General features: G+C 44.4%; 1 protein-coding gene across 3 annotated transcripts in view; it reads right to left on the bottom strand.

Annotated features, from left to right (window-relative positions):
• The window catches only part of STK10 (serine/threonine kinase 10), a 136,636-nt gene that overhangs the window by 70,455 nt on the left and 43,409 nt on the right, over nucleotides 1–22,772 (bottom strand). For all 3 annotated transcript variants that reach the window (XM_021077114.2, XM_085002472.1, XM_085002473.1), the window contains exon 3: nucleotides 1,641–1,689. In XM_021077114.2, coding sequence (XP_020932773.1) covers nucleotides 1,641–1,689 — 49 coding nt within the window. The remainder of the gene's footprint in view (nucleotides 1–1,640; nucleotides 1,690–22,772) is intronic.

The raw sequence follows: 22,772 nt of genomic DNA, 5'->3' as shown, positions 1-22,772 counted from the left end.
AAGCCAGCCACCCTTAAACTTTTCAGATATTTGTGCAAATAAATTAGCCCTCTATATCCCCCCCACTTTTTTCCCCCTAAACTGGTTTTTGTTGGCGGTGGTGTTTCTTAGGGCTGCACCTGTAACATAGAAGTTTGGAGCTGCCGCTGCCAGTCTAAGCCACAGCCATAGCAACAAAGGATTCAAGCCGTGTCTGCAACCTATACCACAGCTCATGGCAATGCCAGATCCTTAACCCACTGAGGCCAGGGATCAAACCCACATCCTCATGGATACTAGTCGGGACTGTAACCCGCTAAGCCACAACAGGAACTCTCCCCCACCCCAAACTGGACTGAATGGTCCTTACCTAGTGCATCTCAAGTCAGACAAAATGACCTTTTTTTTGGTCATATTCTACCCAGAACAATGAAAATCTTCAAAGGCAATCTCTGCTGAGAAAAGGTACCCAAGGGCCATGTCACAAATGCTCATATCCTGGTCCCTACTGACATTTGCCCACCTTGGCACTTCCTCTGCAAGGAAGGCCAGCATTTCTACAGCTCAGGACAGGAGAGGGCTGCCGTGTAAGTTGGGACATTCCTGAGATAAACTCAGGGGGAAATACCTTCTTCACAGTAAGAACACGCTGCATCACACCGAGCTCCTCTCCTCTCCTGAGCTGCCCCCGAGTCCTGGACATGTCACTCAGCCTTCCAGGCCGCAGACCTCAGCCTCATCTCACTCACTGCCCACCAGGCTGGCAAAAGCAGGGCATGATGCAGGGCAAGTGGCCATGAGGGACAGCGTCCCCCAGACCTGGGGTCATATCTCAGCTCTGCTGTGTGACTCTGGGCGAGCTCCTTAACCTCTCTAAGCATCGGTCTGGTCATAAAACAGAGAAGCTCTTTTTGTCTTTATACATGAGGATGATATACCTGAACGCAGCTGCCACAACATCTGGCACATGGTAACCATTCACAAAATATGGTGACTCCTAATAGATCTGGGGGGAGTTCCCACTGTGGCACGGTAGGTTAAGAATCTGACTGCAGCAGCTTGAGTAGCTACAGAGACGTGGGTTCCAGCCCTGGCCCAGTGCAGTGCGTGAAGCGATCCAGTGTTGTCACAGCTGTGGCACAGGGCGCAGCTATGACTCGGATTCAATCCCTGGCCTGGGACCTTCCAGATGCTGAGGGTGTGGCCATAAAATAAATACATAAATACATATATTTGAATTTGCTGTTGTAACTCAAGCTTGCCTGGGACATCAAGACCTGGCAACTTCCCCACTGAGCCCTTAGAAAACAAGTGGTGACCCCCACTTTTCAAAGACCCTCCCCTGGGTATCTCATTTTCACCTCCTGAGAGTGCTGTGGGGTCCGGCAAAGGGGCAGCACAGCTGTCTTAGGCCAAGAGGGCTTGAGGGAATCAGGGAGCCGCTCAAGGACACAGGGCTTTTTAAACAAGAGGTGTTGTCCTTCCGAGTGTCCTGCAGCCTCTCCAGCAACCCAACCCCTGATCCCAAGAGGGGACAGAGTCGGGAGGCACTCAAAACGGGCCACAGGAATTACGGGGGGGCGGGTGGGGAGGGGGTGATGGACTCCAGGCCTAGGCTGAGCCAAGCCCGGCCCCGCTGCCCGGGATCAAGGAAGACTCACCCAGCATGATGGCGTCCACAGCTCCCCCGGGACAGAACTCGATCATGATCTGCAGAGAAAACAAGGCCAAGTGACAATCAGCAGGAGGGCACAGTCCCCAGGGAGGTCTGCCAGCAGCCAGTGCCCCTGCTCCCGGCCCCCTCTTCCTCCGGCCACGGGTCTGTCCAATCCGCACCCCCGGCCCCTCCAATCAGACCCCAGTTCTCACAGGAGGCTCTTGCCACCCAGGCATTGCTTGAGGACTTCATCTTTCAGAAAAAGAAAAACCAAGTTGCCAGAGTTCCTGTCGTGGTGCAGTGGTTAACAAATCCAAGTAGGAACCATGAGGTTTCGGGTTCAATCCCTGCCCTTGCTCAGTGGGTTAAGGATCCAGCGTTGCCATGGGCTGTGGTGTAGGTTGCAGACGCGGTTCAGATCCCGCGTTGCCGTGGCTCTGGCATAGGCCAGAGGCTACAGCTCCGATTGGACCCCTAGCCTGGGAACCTCCATATGCTGTGGGAGCAGCCCTAGAAAAGGCAAAAAGCCCAAAAAAAGAAAAGAAAAACCAAGGTGCCATGGAAACCCGCCTTTTCAGCCAGGCTTGCCCCCTCCTCTTGCTGTCTGGCCCGCCCTGCCTGCCCCTCACCCCCACCCCCACCCCCAGCCAGTCCCCCGGCCTCCCACGATCCACAGTCAGGAGTCTCCCACCAGCAAAACAAGTCGACCAAGTCCTCACGGGATCCCAGCACCTGTCTCTGGCCTCCTTGCATCTTCCGGAGCCTGGTGCCCTGGCCCACACATCAAGCCTTGACCACCAGCTCAGGTGGAGAACCGAAGCCCACAGAGGGGCTGCAATGGACCAAGCCCACGTGGTTGTCTAGCGGCTCCTGGACTGGAGAGCAGGTTTCCTAACCCCAGGGCATTCATTCATTCATTCATTCAACACACACCCAGGAGGCAGCGGGCCCTAGGAGAACCACCAGATCCAGACCCTCAAGGGGCTCCCAGCCCAGTGTGGCGGATGGAAAAGGCCAATTAGAGTAAAAAGTGCCACGGACATTGACACAGCCCCACCCCCACCCCACCCCCGGGTCACTCCCATCTTCACTCCTTCTGGCCCACTGTGGCTCCCCTCATTTTGAGATGTTTTCTCTCTCTCACTCTACTTTTTTTTTTTTAGGGCCACACCTGTGGCATATGGAGAGCCCCAGGCTAGGGGTTGAATCGGTGCTGTAGCCACTGGCCTATGCCACAGTCCCAGCCATGCCAAATCTGAGTCACATCTGTGACCCACACCCCAGCTCACAGCAATGCAGGATCCTTAATCCACTGAGCGAGGCCAGGGATCAAACCCACATCCTCATGGATGCCAGTCAGATTCGCTTCTGCTGAGCCGTGACGGGAACACCTCTCTGTTTTCTTACTGTATGGACAGGGGTGGGTGGGGAAGCGGGAAGTGACACCAGCTTCCAGGCACTCCCCGCACCTCCTCCACCTCCTGGCTCCTGGCCCCTGCGTGCCGTAAAGTCCCTCCACCCAAGCTCAGCAGAGGCGGACACCGTGGCTGTGGGGCAGTCGAGGCGGCCCATCACTGTAGGTAGAAAAGACCTCAGCCATGACCCAGCTGGGCCAGAGCCAGCTCTCCAGCCAGAGGAGAGAGGTGTGGCCTCCGTGTTTTGATGAGGCCTCCAAACTTGTGGCCGCACCTTCCAGAGGCTTCCTCGCGATGTGAGTATGAAGATGCGGGCTGGACCAAATCCCAAGCCTATGGCTCACTACATGACCTTGGGCAAGTCACTTCCACTCTGTCATCTGTAAGATGGGTTTGGTGATACTGTGGCTCTTACCTAGGTCCCACCTCTGAGCTATATTTAGGGGGATAAGCCACCTCTGGAGGCAAGAAACCACAGCAGGTCAAGTAGGGGGCTTGAAGCTGGGCCAGGGACACCAGAGATTCTGGGTACCAGGGGTGGCAAGACGGTCCAGGGCAGCAGACAGGCCTGCCACACACCATGCAAGGCTACATGCCACGGGAGGGGTCAATGCAGGGGGCTGCCCCCGCTGCTCACACGTCACCTGCTGGGGAGAAGGACATGGCCTCTGATGCTCCTGAGGTCAATCTGGCCCTGCCTGGACCAGACTACTCTCTACCACTACCCACTATGGTGACCGTCGTCCAAAAATACAAGTCACCAGACATGGATTAATGTCCTGCAATCCAGAATACGAGGAAGCGGTACCTCTTTCTTCCGATCACCCCCTCACTCATTCGTTTGTTCATTTAAGCAACCACCAACCAAACACGCTTGTTCCCAGGGGTCAAGGTGACCCGGACACAAGCATCGACATCTTGAAGCTTAGTGTATCATTCTGTCTTTTAATAATTCTCAGGGAGTGCCCGCCATGGCTCAGCGAGGACACAGGTTCGATCCCTGGCCTCGCTCAGTGGGTTAGGGATCTGGCATTGCCATGAGCTGTGGTGTAGCTCACAGAGGCAGCTCTGAGTTGCTGGGGCACGGGGTGGGGGGGTGGGGGGGCTGCAGCTCCGATGCAAGCCCTAGTGTGGGGAACCTCCATATGCCTCAGGTGCAGCCCTAAAAAAAAATAAAAATAACTCAGCTCCACAAAAGAGAACCGCTAATCCTATGAATTGACAGAAAAAGCCCAGCCACAGGGGTGATAGCAGAAAAGAAGCAAAACTTCGTTACCACACACGGCCACTTACTAGTCAGCAGCCTGTGGGATGGTGGGATCCACGGCCAAACCGCATAGGAGTGACAGTCATCCCGGCCTTGCCAGGACACAGGCATCCAGGTGAGGCTCCGTCAGTATGAGCTGTTGCTGTCACTCCATCCTGACTCTAGAGGTTCAGGCTCTGTTTATTTTGGTGGTGTGGGCTTTTTTGGGTTTTTCCTTTTTTTTTCTTTTTTTTTTTGAGGCCCCATGAAAGCCATCTGCTCTCTTCTCACCCAGAAAAATGCAAATATGAACAAATGTTTGTATGCGATTCTTGCTCACCCTGAAGTCTCACCCCCAACCCCAGGCTGGAAACCCCTGCTCATGCTCCGAGTCTCCACCCACCACTCTTCTGTGCGGCCTTGGCAATGACCTATCCCTCTGCAGAACGGGGTAACACTATGGACCCCTCAGAACTACTGTTAAGGACTGGATGAGATGACACTGATAAAGCAAGAGGCCCGAGCCTCACATACAGTGGACACAGGACAGCTCGGCCACTTGCCCTCTCTAACAGGGACAGCTGAAGAGGAAGGAGTGGTAGGCACAGGTTCGAGTCCAGATTGTGCCACTGAATCACCTTTGTGACCCTAGGTAAGCCACTTCATGTCCCCAAGCCTCGATTTCCTCATCTGTAAAATGACACTAATCCTCTCTCCCTCCGATGTCATCAAGACAGTCAGTGACATGCCCAACGCAAAAGTCACACCAACTAATGTTCACTTGTTGACTCTCTAGCAATGGAAATTGCTGGGAAGCATCCCACTTAGACCACATTATTTAGGCTTTCTACCAAAAATATGCCTTCCCAGAACCGCAGTTCATCCACACACCCGCTGCTGGTATCAAGTCAGTATGAGAAGTGGCCAAACCCAGGCAGTTCCTGCATCTTCCAGTCAAACCGCCCCTTGACCCATCGCCCTTACACAAGGTCCCCATGACCTTTCCTCTCCCAGGCGGGCACTCGGAAAGCTAGAGCATTCTGCTAATCTGGTTTGCTTCCTCCCGCAATTCAAGAGCTCCGGAATCCCCTGCACTTCCCATATTTTTCACTTTTTTGCCTTGGCTGCTGGGAAGCTCTGAGCTTCGCTTTGGTCTTATTCCCGTAAATAAATGTACTGACTTTTAATTCTCAGCCAGGAGTAAACCTATAATATTTCACAATTTGCATATGAACGCTGACGAAGTGTCTTTAAGGGTCACTGCCCCACACCCAGTCCTTAGAGTCGATCAGAGCATGTGTCCGAGTCATGCGCCATTAACCAACTTTTTGTAATACTGACCAACTGTCCTCGCACATGTTGCAAAATATAGTTGGGTTTTTCTTCTCCTTTCTTTTTTTGAAAGTGGCTTTTTTTGTGTGTGGTTTTGGTTTAAAAAGTTTCACATCTTGGTGCCTTTTATGTGATGCAAAAAAAAAAAAAATCCCTTAGGAGGTTGAGATTAACATGTATATACTACTATATATAAAATAGATAGGTGACAAGGGTCTACTGTATAGCACAGGGGAATCTACTCAATACTTTGTGATAAGCTATATGGGGAAACAATCTGAACAAGAATAGGTATGTATATAACTGACTCACGTTGTCTGTACACCTGAAACTAACACAATTTTTTTTTTTTTTTTTTTGCTTTTCAGGCCTGCACTTGCAGCATATGGAGGTTCCCAGGCTAGGGGGTTGAATCAGAGCTACAGCTGCCAGGCTACACCACAGCCACAACAACATCAAGTCCGAGCCGCATCTGCGACCTACACCACGGCTCATGGCAATGCCAGATCCTTAACCCACTGAGCAAGGCCAGGGATTGAACCCGAATCCTCATGGATCCTAGCTGGATTCATTAATAGCTGAGCCACAACAGGAATTCCTGAAACTAATACAATTTTGTAAGTCAACCACACTCCAATAAAAAATTTTTTAAAGTTAACTTCAAAAGAAATGTTTTAGGAGTTCCTATTGTGGCTCTGCGGGTTAAGGACACAATATTGTCCCTGTGAAGATGCGGGTTCGATCCCTGGCCTCGCTCAGTGGGTTAAGGATCCAGTGTTGCTGTGAGCTGTGGTGTAGGTCACAGACAAGGCTCGGATCCTGTGTTGCTGTGGCTGTGGTGTAGGCCAGCAGCAACAGCTCCGATTAGACCCCTAGCCTGGGAACCTCTATACGTTATGGGTGTGGCCCTAAAAAGACCAAAAAAAAAAAAAAAGTTTATATTAGAAGTAATCTTTCTTTTTTTTTAATGGAAAGCACTGCCCTAAAATCACCATGGCAACAGATGCATCTGTTCTTTGAACGGGGTGGGGTATCTGTGCCTGTCCACAGTGAAAGCCCAGCAGGACCGTGCCCAGGGCATCCTGTGATGAAAGAAGGCTCCTCAGGATCCAGGGCTCCTGGGTGCAAAGCTGATGGCCTCTGAACCTTCACTAAGACCCAGATCCAACAGCTCCCAACATCAAGGACCAACTCGTCCACCCAGCTCCCTCGAGAGGGCAGCAAACAGCCTGTGGCCCAGGTTTTCTCAGGATCTGGTGAAAGGACGTTTGTGATCAGTTTAACCCATCAGCAACTAGCAACTGAGGGTCTACCAGTCAGCCCACATGGCTAGGCAGGGTGGGGGCCACAAAAGAAGTATTCAATCAACGAACACTATCTGAGCTCCCAGTCTATAACTAACCTGGGATCTGGGGACCCAAGCTGATTGAGACAGGTCCCTGCTCTAAGACCAGAGTCGGAGGCAGATGCAGAAGTAAATGATGAGGCACATTGTGACTGCGTTACCCAGAAGCCTGTGGCCACAGTGGTTGACCCAGCTGGGAGCTATCCTGGAGGGCTTCCCAGAGGAGGAGACATCTGGGCTGGCTTTTGAAAGATGAATGTGCCAAGTGAAAGAGGACAAGAACTTTCCAGGCAAAACACAGCAAGCACAGAGTCAGGACAGCACAGAAAAGTGTGAACCAGGGGAACAGCGGAGTATTCCACAGGGTTCAAAAGGATGGGAAGCGTGAGCCCGAAAGGTCAACCGGAACTAGAATTCGAACATCTCAAAGTATGAACTTAATGAGAGCTCTGCGCATGTGCAGGAGGGGAGAGGCACCAAAGCGTTTTAACGAGGGTTGTCATAGCCACGTTTCTGCTTTAGAAGATCCCCCCGAAGGGGTATCTCTAAGGCTGAAAAGGCAGAGGAACAATGGATTTGGAGCAAACTGCAAAAATGATGTTTTATTGGTCCTGGTGTCTGGGCATGCATCACGGCTGCCTGCCCATGCACACCCAGCAATTTTTCCTTCCCCTTTGTGAAACAGCCATGAGAGCTGGGTGAACTCCAGTAGGGAAAGGACACCTAAACCAAGCAGAAAAATTCTGTGCCTCTTGCCCTGAGGGCTGTTTCACCAGCAAGGCTGGTGAGTTCTGCCTAATGGTGTGAGACACCACAATGTCTCCCTCTGAAGCCAATGAGGAAGCATGGGGTCCTGATGGTTGCAGGCAGCCACCTTGCAACCATGAGGGAAGCCAGTGTCAAGACAAAGCTGATGTGAAGAGGAGCACAAAGCCCTGCTTGAACCCCCCCCCCAAAAAAAAACCTGACCTCCCTCTGGACTTTTCAAATAGAATATGCAAGCCAATCAAATTCTCAGATTAGTCTAAGATTTTCTGTTACTTTGTTACCAAAAGTATCTGATGTCACATTTGGCAAGAGCCAATAAGGCTGCAATAAGGCAGTGAGGGAGAAGGACGAGAATGCCATCTCATTGGATAAATAAGATTTTCCCAGGAATCTCTGGGTAGTACCAGCTAAAAACTCTACCCTAGAGGTTCTCAAACTTGAGTGTGCGTGGGAATCACCTGGAGACTTCATAAAACACAGACCATCAGGCCCCACCCCTACTGATTCAGTAGGTCTGGGGAGGATCCAAGAATCTGTATTTCTTTTTTCTTTTTTCTTTTTTTCCTTTTTTAGGGCCGTATTTGCGGCATACAGAAGTTCCCAGGCTAGGGGGTCGAATCAGAGGTATAGCTGCCTGCCTACGCCACAGCCACCTCAACGCGGGATCCGAGCCACATCTACAACCTACACCACAGCTCATGGCAACACCAGATCTTTAGCCCACTGAGCAAGACCAGCAACTGAATCTGCATCCTCATGGATCCTAGTTGGTTCGTCATCCACTGGGCCACGACAGGAACTCCCCAGAATCTGTATTTCTAACAAACACCCTATGGATGTTACTGCTAGTCCCTTGACCAGACTTTTGAGAACCACTGCTCTACAGGAATTTGCCAAAGAGCGAGAGGCCTGGACCCTGGGGTCACATCTCTCTTCCACAAAAACATAATGTAAGATGATGGGAGAGAAATCTTGGGGGCAAAGTGGCAGAATTACCACCTCTTTCATATTCCTTAATTAACCTGAATTTCATCATCAGTGTTCCTTTTACTTCTTGCCCCTGACCAAGGAGCTAGGGGCTTGGGCAGGGTACATGATCATCCTGGTGGAGTTCCCGTCATGGCTCAGTGGAAGGGAATCCGACTAGCATCCATAAAGATCATCCTGGTAAGCCTTACCAAGCAACGGTTTGAGAAGCCCTGGGTATTGATTGACAAAGAGGTTTTAGGGATTTGCATGGTCAATGATGGTCAGATTGAAACAGATGGAGTATTTCACTGAGAATTTTTTAGAAGAGGTATAACCATAAATATAATTATTTATATATCCTCCCATCTAAAATAAAAAAAAAAGCTTTGAGGGCCTGTGAGTGTGTGTGTATCAAGGGGAAGAGTAATGTTCGGGTGAACAAAATGACACCAAAAACACAAGCAATAAAAGAAAACAGATACGCTGGGCTTCTTCCACATGAGAAGCTTTTCAGTATCAATGGATACTATCCAAAAAAGTGAAAAGACAACCCACAGAATGGGAAACATGTTTACCTATCATATATTTGATAAGAGACTAGTATGCAGAGTATATAGAGAATTCTTAGAATAAAACGATAAAGGGACAAATAACCAACTTAAAAATAGGTAGATTTTAATAAATGTTTCTCCAAAAAAGACACAGAAATGGCCAATAAGCACATGAAAAGATGTTCACTATCATTGGACATTAGGCAAATGTAAATCAAAACCACAATGAGAACCACTGCATGCCTGCTAGAATGCCTGGAGTCAAAAAGATGGACAACAATAAGTGATGACAAGAATACGGACAAACTGGAACCCTCACGCACTGACAGGAGGAATGTAATGTGATGCAGGCACTTTGGAAAAGAGTCCGACAGTTCCATAAAACATTAAATAGAACATTATGGTATGACTCAGAAACGCCACTCCTAGATACATATCCAAGATAATTAACAACATATCCATTTCATAAAAGATCCCCCAAAGCCAAAGCAATCTTGAGAAAGAACAAAGTTGGAGGTATCACACTTCCTGATTTCAAACTATATTACAAAGCTATAGCAATCAAAACAGTTTGGAACTGGCATAAAAACAAACACACAATCAATGGAACAGAATAGAGAGCCCAGAAAGAAACCTAATGCATATGCAGCCATCTAATCTACAACAAAGGAGGCAAGGATATACAATGGGTAAAGGACAATCTCTTAAATACATGGTGTTGGGAAAACTGGACAGCCACATGCAACAGAATGAAACTGAAACCCATATCTTACACCATACACGGAAATTAACTCAAAATGGATTACAGAATTAAATATAAGACCAAAAACCATAAAACTCCTAGGTTAAAACAAAGGAAGGCATTGGTCTTGACGCTGGTCTTAGCAATATATGCTTTTTTTTACCTAACTCCAAAGGCAATGGCAACAAAAGCAAAAATAAACATATGGGACTACATCAAACTAAAACGCAACTGCACAGCAAAAGAAATCATCAACAAAAGAAAAAGGCAATCTACTGAGTGGGAGAAGATATTTGCAAATCATATCCAATAAGGGGTTAATATTCAAAATTAATATAAAGAACTCATACGACTCAATAATGAAAAAGCAAACAATACAATTAACAAATGGGAAAAGGCTCTGAATAGACATTTTTCCAAAGAAAACATACAGATGGTCAACTGGCACAGGAAAACATGTGCAACATCACTAATAATTAGGGAAACACAAATCAAAACCATAATGAGATATCACGTCATACCTGTCAGAATGGCTATGAACAAAAGAACAAGAAATAACAAAGGTGGTGAGGATGTGAAGAAAAGTGAACCTTCATTCATGCACTGTTGGTGGGAATGCAAACTGCTGCAGCCATTGTGGAAAACAGCATGGAGTCTCCTCAAAAAATTAAAAATAGAACTATCAGATGATCCAGCAATTCCAACTGTGGATATTTACTTGAAGGAAAGGAAACAGTAACTTGTAAAGTTATATGCATAACTATGTTGACTGTATTTAAGAGATTGTCCTTTACCCATTGTATATCCTTGCCTCCTTTGTTGTAGATTAGTTGGCTGCATATGCATTAGGTTTCTTTCTGGGCTCTCTATTCTGTTCCATTGATTGTGTGTTTGTTTTTATGCCAGTTCCAAACTGTTTTGATTGCTATAGCTTTGTAATATAGTTTGAAATCAGGAAGTGTGATACCTCCAACTTTGTTCTTTCTCAAGATTGCTTTGGCTTTGGGGGATCTTTTATGAAATGGATATGTTGTTAATTATCTTGGATATGTATCTAGGAGTGGCGTTTCTGAGTCATACCATAATGTTCTATTTAATGTAACTTGTAAAGTTATATGCATAACTATGTTGACAATAACTTGTAAAGTTATATGCATAACTATGTTGACAGCCGACATATGGAAATAACCCAAGTATCCATCAATGGATGAATGGATAAAGAAGGTGTGGTATATGTATACAATGGAATACTACTCAGCCATAAAAAAGAATTAAATCTTGCCATTTGTAACAGCATGGATGGACCCTGAGGGTATTATGCTAAGTGATACAAGTTACACAGAGAAATAAAGCTACCATATGATTTTAACTTCTATGTGGTTTCCCAAAACCAAAACAAATGAAGAAACAAAAGTCAGAGATACAGAAAACAGATTAGCAACAGATTAGCGGTTCCCAGAGGAAAGGAGATTTGGGAGGGGTAAATAAGATGGAGAGGTACAGATTTCTAGTTTTAAAGCAAACAAGCCATAGGATGTAGTAATGTCCAAAATAGTGACTATAGTCAATAATATCATAATGCAAATTTGAAAGTTGCTAAGAAAGTAAATCATAAAAATTCCCAACACGAAAAGAAAACAGTGACAAATGGTAACTAGACTTACTGTTGTGATCATTTCACAATGTACACACATGTCAAACAATTATGCTGTACACCTGCAACTAATACAATGTTGTCAATTATACTTCAATACAAAATTTAAAACTTATGTCTATTACCTAGACTGACTAATAAAAGAGAGACAACACATCTATTACTAAAGTCAGAAAGGAAAGAGGACATTACTACCAATTTTATAAAAACAGAAGGGATTATAAGAGAGTACTATAAACAATTTCATGCCAATAGATTTAGTAACTTAGATGAAATGGACAATTCCTAGAAACACACAACATAGCAAGACTGAACCATAAAATTAGAACATCTGAATAGACAGTAATCAAAAATCTCTTAACTAAGAAAAACCCATGATCCAATGCCTTCCTTGATGAAATCTACCAAACATTTAAAGATGAATTAATACCAATCCTCCCTAAACTCTTCCAAAAATTGAAGAGTTTCAGAAAAATTGAATACTACCTAACTCATTCTATGAAACCAGCATTACCCTGATACCGGAGCCAAAGAAAAGTCATTACAGGGAAACAAAACTAGAGACCAACAACCCCGATGAATCCTCTGCAAGTACTGGCAAATCAAATTCAGTAGCATATTAAAAGGATTATATACCATGACCAAGTGAAATGTATTTTTGGAAGCAAAGATGATTTAATATATGAAAATCAGTCAATATAACACACTGCATTAACAAAATAAAGGGGAAAAAACATATGGTCATCTCAGCTAATACAGAAAAAGCATGACAAAAGTCAACAGTTTTTTTCATGAGAAAAATCTTCAACAAAGATAGAATAATAGAAGAAAAGCACCTAAACATAATAAAGGTCAAATATGAAAAACCTACAGTGAACATCAAACTCAATGGTGAGAGACTAAAAGTTTGTCCTTCTCTCTCTAAAATCAGGAGCAAGACAACGATGCCTACTTTCCTCACTTCTAGTCAACATAGCATTGGAAATACTAGCCAGCACAATTAGGTAAGAAAAAGAAATAAAAGGCATGCAAACTGAAAAGAAGTAGTAAAATTATCTCTATTTGCAGATGACATGACCTTTATGTATAAAACCCTAAAAAGTACATTATACACACACACACACACACACACACAAATTGTGAGGACTAATGCAGCAAAGTTGCAGAATATAAAATAGCACACAGGAGTTCCCATCATGGCTCAGTGGAAACGAATCTGACTAGCATCCATGAGGATACAGTTTTGATCCCTGGCCTCGCTCAGTTCGTTAAGAATCTGGCACTGCCATGAGCTGTGGTGTAGGTCGCACACACGGCTCAGATCCCACGTTGCTGTGGCTGTGGTGTAGGCTGGTGGCTACAGCTCCGATTAGACCCCTAGCCTGGGAACCTCCATATACTGCAGGTGCAGCTCTAAAAAGACAAAAAAAAAAAAAAAAAAGAAATACCGTTTGAAAGCTCTCCATCCTGATTTGGATGGGGCCCTAAAAAGACAAAATAAATTAATAAATAAATTAATAAATAAATAGCACACAAAAATCAGTTGGGTTTTTGTATACTAAAAATGAACAATCCAATAAAGAAAATTGAGAAAACAATTCCATTTACAATAGCATCAAAAAGAAAAAAATACTTTAAGAATACCTAGGTAAAGGGAATAAGATTAACCAAGAAGGCAAAAAATTTTATCCACTGAAACCTACAAAACATATTTGAAAGAAATTAAAGATGGTGAGTTCCCATTGTGGCTCAGCAGTTAACAAATGTGACTAGCATCCATGAGGATGTAGCTTTGATCCCTGGCTCAGTAAGGATCTGGTGTTGCTGTGAGCTGTGGTGTAGGTAGCAGATTCGGCTCAGATCCTGTGTTGCTGTGGCTGTGGTGATCCCAAGCCTGGGAACCTCCATATGTCATGGATGCAGCCGTAAAAACCAAAAAAAAAAGGAAAAAAAAAAAAAAAGAAACTAAAGATGGTACAAATAGGAGTTCCCTGGTTGCCTAGTGGTTAAGGATTCAGCATTTTCACTGCTGTGGCTCAGGATCAATCCCTGGCTCAGGAATTTCCACATGCCACAGGCACAGCCAGGAAAAAAAAAAAAAAAAAAGAACAAATAAATGGAAAGACATTCTGTGTTCACGGATTGGAAGATTTAATATTGTTAAGACGTCAATACTAACCATCCACAAATATAATAAAACCAATTGTTTTTGCATTTAAAAAAATGTCAATACTACCCATTGCAATCTACAGATTCAATGCAATTCCTATCAAATCCCAATGGCATCTTTTGCAGAAATTAAAAATCATCTATTTTCAAATTCATATGGAACACCAAGGGATCCCAAATAACCAAAATAATCTTGAAAAACAACACTTGGAAGAAATTGTTCGAAGTAAATTGGAAGTCTCACTCTTACTGATTTCAAAACTTACTACAAAGCTACAATAATCAAAACGGTGAGGTACCAGCATAAAGACAGACATATAGCCCAATGGAAGGAGGTCCCAGAAATAAATTCTTACATATATAGTCAAACAATTTTATTTATTTTTTATTTTTTTATTTTTTTGTCTTTTTGCTATTTCTTGGGCCACCCCTGCGGCATATGGAGGTTCCCAGGCTAGGGGTCTAATCGGAGCCATAGCCACTGGCCTATGCCAGAGCCACAGCAACGCGGGATCTGAGCCACATCTGCAACCTACACCACAGCTCACGGCAACACCAGATCCTTAACCCACTGAGCGAGAGCAGGGACCGAACCCACAACCTCATGGTTCCTAGTCGGATTTGTTAACCACTGCGCCACGACGGGAACTCCTCAAACAATTTTAAACAAAGATGCCAAGATCATTCAATGCAAACAGAACAGTCCTTTCAACAGACTATTGGGAAAACTGAATTACCAACATGCAAAAGAGCGGAGATGGTCCCTTATCTTATGCCATAGACAAAAATTTACTAAAAATGGATCAAAGACATAAATGTAAAAGCTAAAATTACTAAACTCTTAGAAGAAGAAAATGGGGGAAGCTTCATGACATTGAATTTGGCAATTTCTTTTTTCTTTTTTTTTTTTTTTTTTGCTTTTTAGGTCCGCACTTGCAGCATTTGGAGGTTTCCAGTCTGGGGGTCCAATCAGAACTACAGTTGCCGGCCTACTCCACAGCCACAGCAATGCCAGATCCAAGCTGCATCTTCAACCTGCACCACAGCTCACGGCAACGCTGGATCCTTAAACCATCAAGCAAAGCCAGAGATCAAACCCACAACCTCATGGCTCCTAGTCGGATTCATTTCCACTGCACCATGACGGGAACTCCTAAGCAATGATTTCTTAGTTATGACACCAAAAGCACAGACATGACAACAAAAAAATAAACTGGACTTAAAATTTTAAAACTTTTGGACATCAAAGGACACTATCAACAGAGTGAAAAAGCAGCCCACAAAATGGAAGAAACTATTTGCAAATCATATATCTGATAAGGGATTAATATAAAAGATACATAAAGAAATCTTTTTTTTTTTTCCCTTTTACAGCCACACCTGTGGCAATATGAAAGTTCCTGGGCTAGGGGCTGAATTGGAGATGCAGCTGCCAGCCTACACCGCAGCAACACCGGATCCAAGCCACATCTGCGACCTATGCCCACAGCTTGCAGCAATGCTGGATCCTTAACCCACTGAGCAAGGCCTGGGATTGAACCCGCATTCTCATGGATGCTATGTCAGGTTCTTAACTTGCTGAGCCACAATAGGAACTCCAAGAACTCTTACAACTCAGTAACAAACAAACAAAAATTGGGCAAAATACTTGAATAGACATTTACAGATACATAAATAGCCAATAAATGCATGAAAAGATGCTCAGCATTATTAACTAGGGAAATGCAAATCAAACTACAATTAAATGTCTTTACACCCATTAGGCTAGCTATTTAAAAAAAAAAAAAAAAGAAAAAAACAGAAAATAACAAGTATTGGAGTTCCTGTTGGGCTCAGAGGAAACGAAACTAATACCCATGAGGATGCAGTTTTGATCCTAGGCCTCGCTCAGTCAAAGATCCAACGTTGCTGTGAGCTATGGTGTAGGTCGCAGATGTGCCTCAGATCCTGTGGTGCTGTGACTGTGGTGTAGGCCAGAAGCTACAGCTCTGATTCGACCCCTAGCCTGGGAACCTCCAAATGCCGTGGGTGTGGCCCCAAAAAAAAGAAAAAGAGAAAAAAGAAAAAATAACAAGTACTGGCAACTCAACAGCAAAAAAGCCAACAACCCAATGGAAAAATGGGCAAAAGACCTGAATAGACTGTTCTCCAAGGAAGATATACAGATGGCCAACAAGCACATGAAAAAATGCTCAACATCACTGATTATGAGAGAAAGGCAAATCAAAACTACCACGAGATTCCACTTCACACCAGTCAGAATGGCCATCATTAATAAGTCCAAGAGTAACAAATGCTGGAGAGGGTGTGGAGAAAGGGGAACCCTCCTGCACTGCTGGTGGGAATGTGAGCTGGTACAACCACTATGGAGAACAGTATGGAGGTACCTGAGAAAACTATACCTAGAACTACCATATGACCCAGCAACCCCACTCTTGGGCATTTATCCGGACAAAGCTCTCCTTGACATGCACCAGACAAAATTTTCCTTGACATGCACCAGCATGTTCATTGCAGCACTATTCACAATAGCCAAGACATGGAAACAACCCAAATGTCCATCAACAGATGACTGGATTAGGAAGATGTGGTATATATACACAATGGAATACTACTTGGCCATAAAAAAGAACGACATAATGCCATTTACAGCAACATGGATGCAACTAGAGACTCTCATTCTGAGTGAAGTAAGTCAGAAAGAGAATGACAAATACCATATAATATCACTTATATCTGGAATCTAATATAGGGCATACAATGAACCTTTCCACAAAAAAGAAAATCACAGACATGGAGAACAGACTTGTGGTTGCCAAGGGGGAGGGGGAGGGAGTGGGATGGATTGGGAATTTGGGCTTAATAGATGCAGACTACTGCCTTTGGAATGGATTAGCAATGAGATCCTGCTGTGTAGCACTGGGAACTATGTCTAGTCACTTATGATGGAGCATGATAACGTGAGAAAAAAGAATGTATACATGTATGTGTAACTGGGTCACCATGCTGTACAGTAGAAGATGACAGAACACTGTAAACTAGCTATAATGGAAAAAATAAAAATCATTATATATAAAAATACATATGTATATATATGTGTGTGTGTGTGTGTGTGTGTGCAGCCATAAAAAGACAAAAAAAAAGGAAGATAATGTTGTTTAGTAACTCTGAGTAATGTTTTTTGTTCTTAGGCAACAAATAAATCTTAGGAAAAGACAAAAAAAAAAGAAAAAACAATTATTGGCAAGGATGTACAGAAATGGGAACCTTGCATATTGCTGATGGAAATATAACTGTGTGGCCACTGTGGAAGACAGTGTGGTACTTCCTCAAAAAATTAAAACTAGAATTTAAAAAAATTAAAAATAGAATTTAAAATGGAATTGCTGGAGTTCCCGTCCTGGTGTAGTGGAAATGAATCCGACTGGGAACCATGAGGTTGCGGGTTTGATCCCTGGCTTCTCTCAGTGGGTTAAGGATCTGGCGTTGCCATGAGCTGTGGTGTAGGTCACAGACGTGGCTCGGATCCTGCACGGCTGTGGCTGCGGCGTAGGCCAGCAGCTGTAGCTCCTATTCCACCCCTAGCCTGGGAACTTCCATAAGCCACAGAGGGGGCCCTAAAAAGAGAAAATTAATAGATAAATATAAAATGGAATTGCTTTATGAACTGGCATTCCACGTCTGGGTATACACTCAAAAGAACTAAAAGCAGAGTATCAAACAGCTGTCTGTACACCAATGTTCAGAGCAGCATTATGCCCCACAGCTGGAAACAACCCAAGTACACATCAAGAGATAAATGGAAAAAGAAAATGTGGGCTATCCATACAATGGAATATTACTCAGTCATAAAAGGGAATGAAGCACTGATAGCTATGAATGAACCCTGAAAACATTATGCTAAGTGAAAAAAGTCAGACACAAAAGGCCACGTACTATGTAACTCCATTTATATGAAATACCCAGAAGAGGCAAATCCATAGCAACAGAAAGGAGAAGTGGTTGCCAGGGGCTGGGAGAAGGGAGCCCGGGGGTGGCAAAGGCTTCCAGAGCAAGAGACTGTGGGCTCTTAAAATCTGACCCAAGTGCTTTTCAGCTCAGAAAACTGCTGACTTTATGTGCCAAGCCCTGCCCCAGGCCCTTTGCTCACAGTCTCTCATTTAATCCCCACACAGTTCTATAAAGTACATATTCTCGTTATCTCCACGTTCTAAATCAAGGGTCACCAGAGTTTTTCTATAAAGAACCAGAGAGTAGATGTTTTTGGCTTTGCAGCCGTGCGACTCTGAGGGTGTAGCCTGAGAGCAGCCATAGGTACGAATGGGCATGGCTGTGTGCCCACAAACCTTAACTTACAAACAAAAACAAAACAAACGCTTCGTTTTCAGACAAGACGGCAGGCTGGATTCCACCCATAGGCAGCTCTGTGCCATCCCCCATGAGGCATACAGATTCCATGACTTGTCAAGGTCCCCAGCTGGCAAAAGATGTGGGCAGGTGCTCTGATTCATGAATTCCTATTCCATTCCTGGGCGTGACTTCTTTGCCATCATTTGGGAAGGCCTACACGCCAGACCCATCCGTACAGGCACCCGCACATTGTTATTATAAGGTTTCAGCCGAATAGGAATTGCCCTCCTGCCTTATCCTGAGACCCACAGCTGGTGCAGGCAGAGCTGGGATTTGAAGCCAGGCCTGTGTGAGCCAGGCTGCCCACACTAGCTGCCCTGAGTTAAGAAGGCGGGCTTGCCTGAGCTTGAATACAGGTAGCACATTCCAGAATGGGAGGCCCTTGCTTTTTCCAGGCTCTCTTGTCAGACGGGTGCCCTCGGCACAGCGGATCTCCCCGGGGAGCACTCGTGGGCTCTTCATTTCCCTGAAGACCTCAGCCCATAAACATGCTCAGAGGGTGCCCGATGGGGGACAGCCTGGAGTCGCTGGCTTTCTACTCCGGCTGCAGGCTGAAGGAAACTGGAAACCTCAATCCCCTATCAGTTTAGATTAAGCAGCTGTCACGGTGCAGCGTAAGGGTCACAGCCTTGCTATGTGATCCTGGCAGGCCGCATCGCCCCCCTGATCACTCATTCGTGGATTTATTAGGCACCTACCATGTTCCTGCACTATTTTAGTCATGGGAATATAGTGCTATAGCTACACAGCTCGATTCAAGAAGTGCTCTCAAATGCTGGAAAGGGTGGGGAGAAAAGGGAAACCCCTTACACTGTTGGTGGGAATTTAAACTGGTACAAACACTATGGAGAACGGTATGGAGGTTCCTTAAAAAACTAAATATAGAACTACCGTATGATTCAGCAACCCCAGTCCTGGGCATCTATCCAGAGAAAACCATATTCCAAAAGACACATGCACCCCAATGCTCACTGCAGCACTATTTGCAATAGCCAAGACATGGACGCAACCTAAATGTCCAACAACAGAGGAACAGATAAAGATGTGGGACATGTATAGAGTGGATTACCACTCAGCCATAAAAAAGAATGAAATAATGGATTGGAAAAATCAATATTGTAAAAATGGCCATACTACCCAAAGCAATCTACAGATTCAATGCAATCCCTATCAAATTACCCAGGACATTTTTCACAGAACTAGAACAAACAATCCAAACATTTATATGGAACCACAAAAGACCCAGAAGTGCCAAAGCAATCCTGAGGAACAAAAACCAAGCGGGAGGCATAACTCTCCCGGACTTCAAGCAATATTACAAAGCCACGGTCATCAAAACAGTGTGGTACTGACATCAAAACAGACAGACAGACCAATGGAACAAATAGAGAACCCAGAAATAAACCCTGACACCTATGGTCAATTAATCTTTGACAAGGGAGGCAAGAACATAAAATGGGAAAAAGAAAGTCTATTCAGCAAGCATTGCTGGGAAACCTGGAGAGCTTCATGCAAAGCAATGAAATTAGAACACACCCTCACACCATGCACAAAAATAAACTCAAAATAGGCTGAAAGACTTAAATATAAGACAAGACATCATCAAACTCCTAGAAGAAAACATAGGCAAAACACTCTCTGACATCAACCTCATGAATATTTTCTCAGGTCAGTCTCCCAAAGCAACAGAAATAAGAGCAAAAATAAACCAATGGGACCTAATCAAACTGACAAGCTTTTGCACAGCAAAGGAAACCAAAAAGAAAATAAAAAGACAACTTACAGAATGGGAGAAAATAGTTTCAAACGATGCAATGGACAAGGGCTTAATTTCTAGAATATATAAGCAACTTATACAGCTCAACAGTAAAAAAGCCAATCACCCAAAGGAAAAATGGGCAAAAGATGGCCAACAAGCACATGAAAAAATGCTCAACATCACTGATTATGAGAGAAACGCAAATTAAAACTACCATGAGATACCACCTCACACCAGTCAGAATGGCCATCATTAATAAGTCCACAAATAACAAGTGCTGGAGGGGCTGTGGAGAAAAGGGAACCCTCCTGTACTGTTGGTGGGAATGTAAACTGGTACAATCACTATGGAGAACAGTATGGAGATACCTTAGAAATCTATACAAAGAACTTCCATATGACCCCACAATCCCACTCTTGGGCATATATCTGGACAAAAGTTTCCTTGAAAAAGACACATGCACCTGCATGTTCATTGCAGCACTATTCACAATAGCCAAGACATGGAAACAACCTAAATGTCCATCAACAGATGATTGGATTCGGAAGATGTGGTATCTATACACAATGGAATACTACTCAGTCATAAAAAAGAATGACATAATGCCATTTGCAGCAACATGGATAGAACTAGAGACTCTCATACTGAGTGAAATAAGTCAGAAAGACAAAGACAAATACCATATGATATCACTTATAACTGGAATCTAATATACAGCACAAATGAACATCTCCGCAGAAAAGAAAATCATGGACTTGGAGAATAGACTTGTGGCCACCCAGGGGGAGAGGGAGGGAGTGGGAGGGATCAGGAGCTTGGGGTTATCAGATACAACTTGGAATGGATTTACAAGGAGATCCTGCTGAGTAGCATTGAGAACTATGTCTAGATACTTATACTGCAACAGAACAAAGGGTGGGAAAAAAATGTATACATGTAAGAGTAACTTGGTCCCCATGTTGTACAGCGGGAAAAAAAAAATTAAAAAAAATAATAAAAAAAATAAAAAATGGAAAAAAAAGAATGAAATAATGCCATTTGCAGCAACACGGATGGACCTAGAGATGATCACACTGAGTGAAGGAAGTCAGAGAAAGACACATATACGATATCACTCACACGTGGAATCTAAAAAAGACACAAATGAACTAGTTTACCAACAGAAAGAGCCTCACAGACTTCTAAAGCAAATTTATGGTTACCAAAGGGGAAATGTGGAGAAGAGGGGTAAATTGGGAGTTTGGAACTAACACATACACACTGAGATATATAAAACAGCTAACCCACAAAGGACCTACTGTGTAACCCAGGGAGCTCCACCCCATCTTCTGTAATAACCTACGGGCAAAGAACCTGAAAGAGAACGGATGCATGTATAACTGAATCACTTTATTATCCGCCTGAAACGAACACAACACTATAAAGCAAATATACTCTAACATGAAATAAAAAAAATTTTTAAAGGTATCCGTTGTCCTCTCAAAGTTGCCCTGGACAGGTTACTATTAACAAACAAAACAAAGCAAAACAAAACACAACTGCTTTGGAACTGTGCAAATGAGACACCAGCTCGATACTCCTTAGAACCGAGAGGGCCAGAATGTAACATCTCTCTTGTAATGAACAATGATGGAAAAGATAAAAATCATTTTTTTAAAAATAAATAAATAAGAAAAAGAAAATAAATAAATAAATAAACAAAATCTCTCTTCTCTGGAGTTCCCATCTTGGCTCAGTGGAAATGAATCTGACTAGCATCCATGAGGACGCAGGTTCAATTCCTGGCCTCGCTCAGTGGGTTAAAGATCCGGCATTGCCGTGAGCTGTGGTGTAGGCCGGCAGCTATAGCTCTGATTAGACCCTTAGCTTGGGAACCTCCATATGCCTCGGGTGTGGCCCTAAAAAGATAAAAAAAAAAAAAAAAAAAAAAAAAAAACAAAAAAAACTCTCTTCTCTCCTGACTGACCCTTCAGGACTAAGCGAGGACAGGAAGGTGCTGTGCCAAGCTGACCTCAGCCCTTCTAAATAACACATACGCAGAAACCCCAATATGTGCACTCTTTTCCCCCCATGGTCTCGGTCCTTGCCCCCAAGCTCCTCAGAAAGTAAGCGGCTGCCCGGTCAGTTAACCCAGGTCAGCCTCAGTTTCCCCATCTGTGACATTTAACAGGAACTGAGAGGTGAGGTGACCCCATCCCAGGGCTGAAGCCAAGTGCTTGGCATGGATTACCTAACAGTCCCCCCATTTGAAATGGGTATCCTAAAAAATGCTTATACCACACAGGGTTTATTGTGAGAATTCCACAGGGTAACAGATGCCAGGCACTTAGAACATGACCTGGCACAGTGTTCAGTAAGTGCTTGATAAAGTACCAATTATTATCTGCACTTGGTAACATTTAATTCCCATTTGATATATGGGGAAACTGAGGCTCAGAGGGATAAAAGTCGCACAAAGTAGTAAGCAGTAGAGTCAGGACCTGCACTGGTACTTATCTGGGCGCCAAGTCAGCTCCATTCATCTTCCCAGTGGAAGAGACCTAGGGACCCCATCCCCCCATTCGTGCCTCTAGGAGGAAGTCACAAAAGCTTGAGTCACAGCCCCTGGGTGGTGGGAGAAAGGGTCCCTCTGGTCAGCGCACACATACCAAGTGAGCTTGCTCACCCAGAGATAAGGCAGCCAGGACGTCCCAGCCCAGAGATGAGCGGGCTTGGACCACCTATGGGGTTTCAGACATTAACAGTTATAGCCCACAGGCGGAGGGGCAAACTGCAG

This window comes from Sus scrofa, chromosome 16, assembly GCF_054392235.1.
Source record: "Sus scrofa isolate SSC_HxYL_T2T_F1_AM1 chromosome 16, Sscrofa_HxYL_maternal_Yorkshire_Landrace_v2.0, whole genome shotgun sequence".
In the NCBI taxonomy this organism is placed as follows: domain Eukaryota; kingdom Metazoa; phylum Chordata; class Mammalia; order Artiodactyla; family Suidae; genus Sus; species Sus scrofa.
The sequence above is the reverse complement of the archived record's forward strand: the minus strand, read 5'-3'. Positions and strand labels throughout refer to the sequence as shown.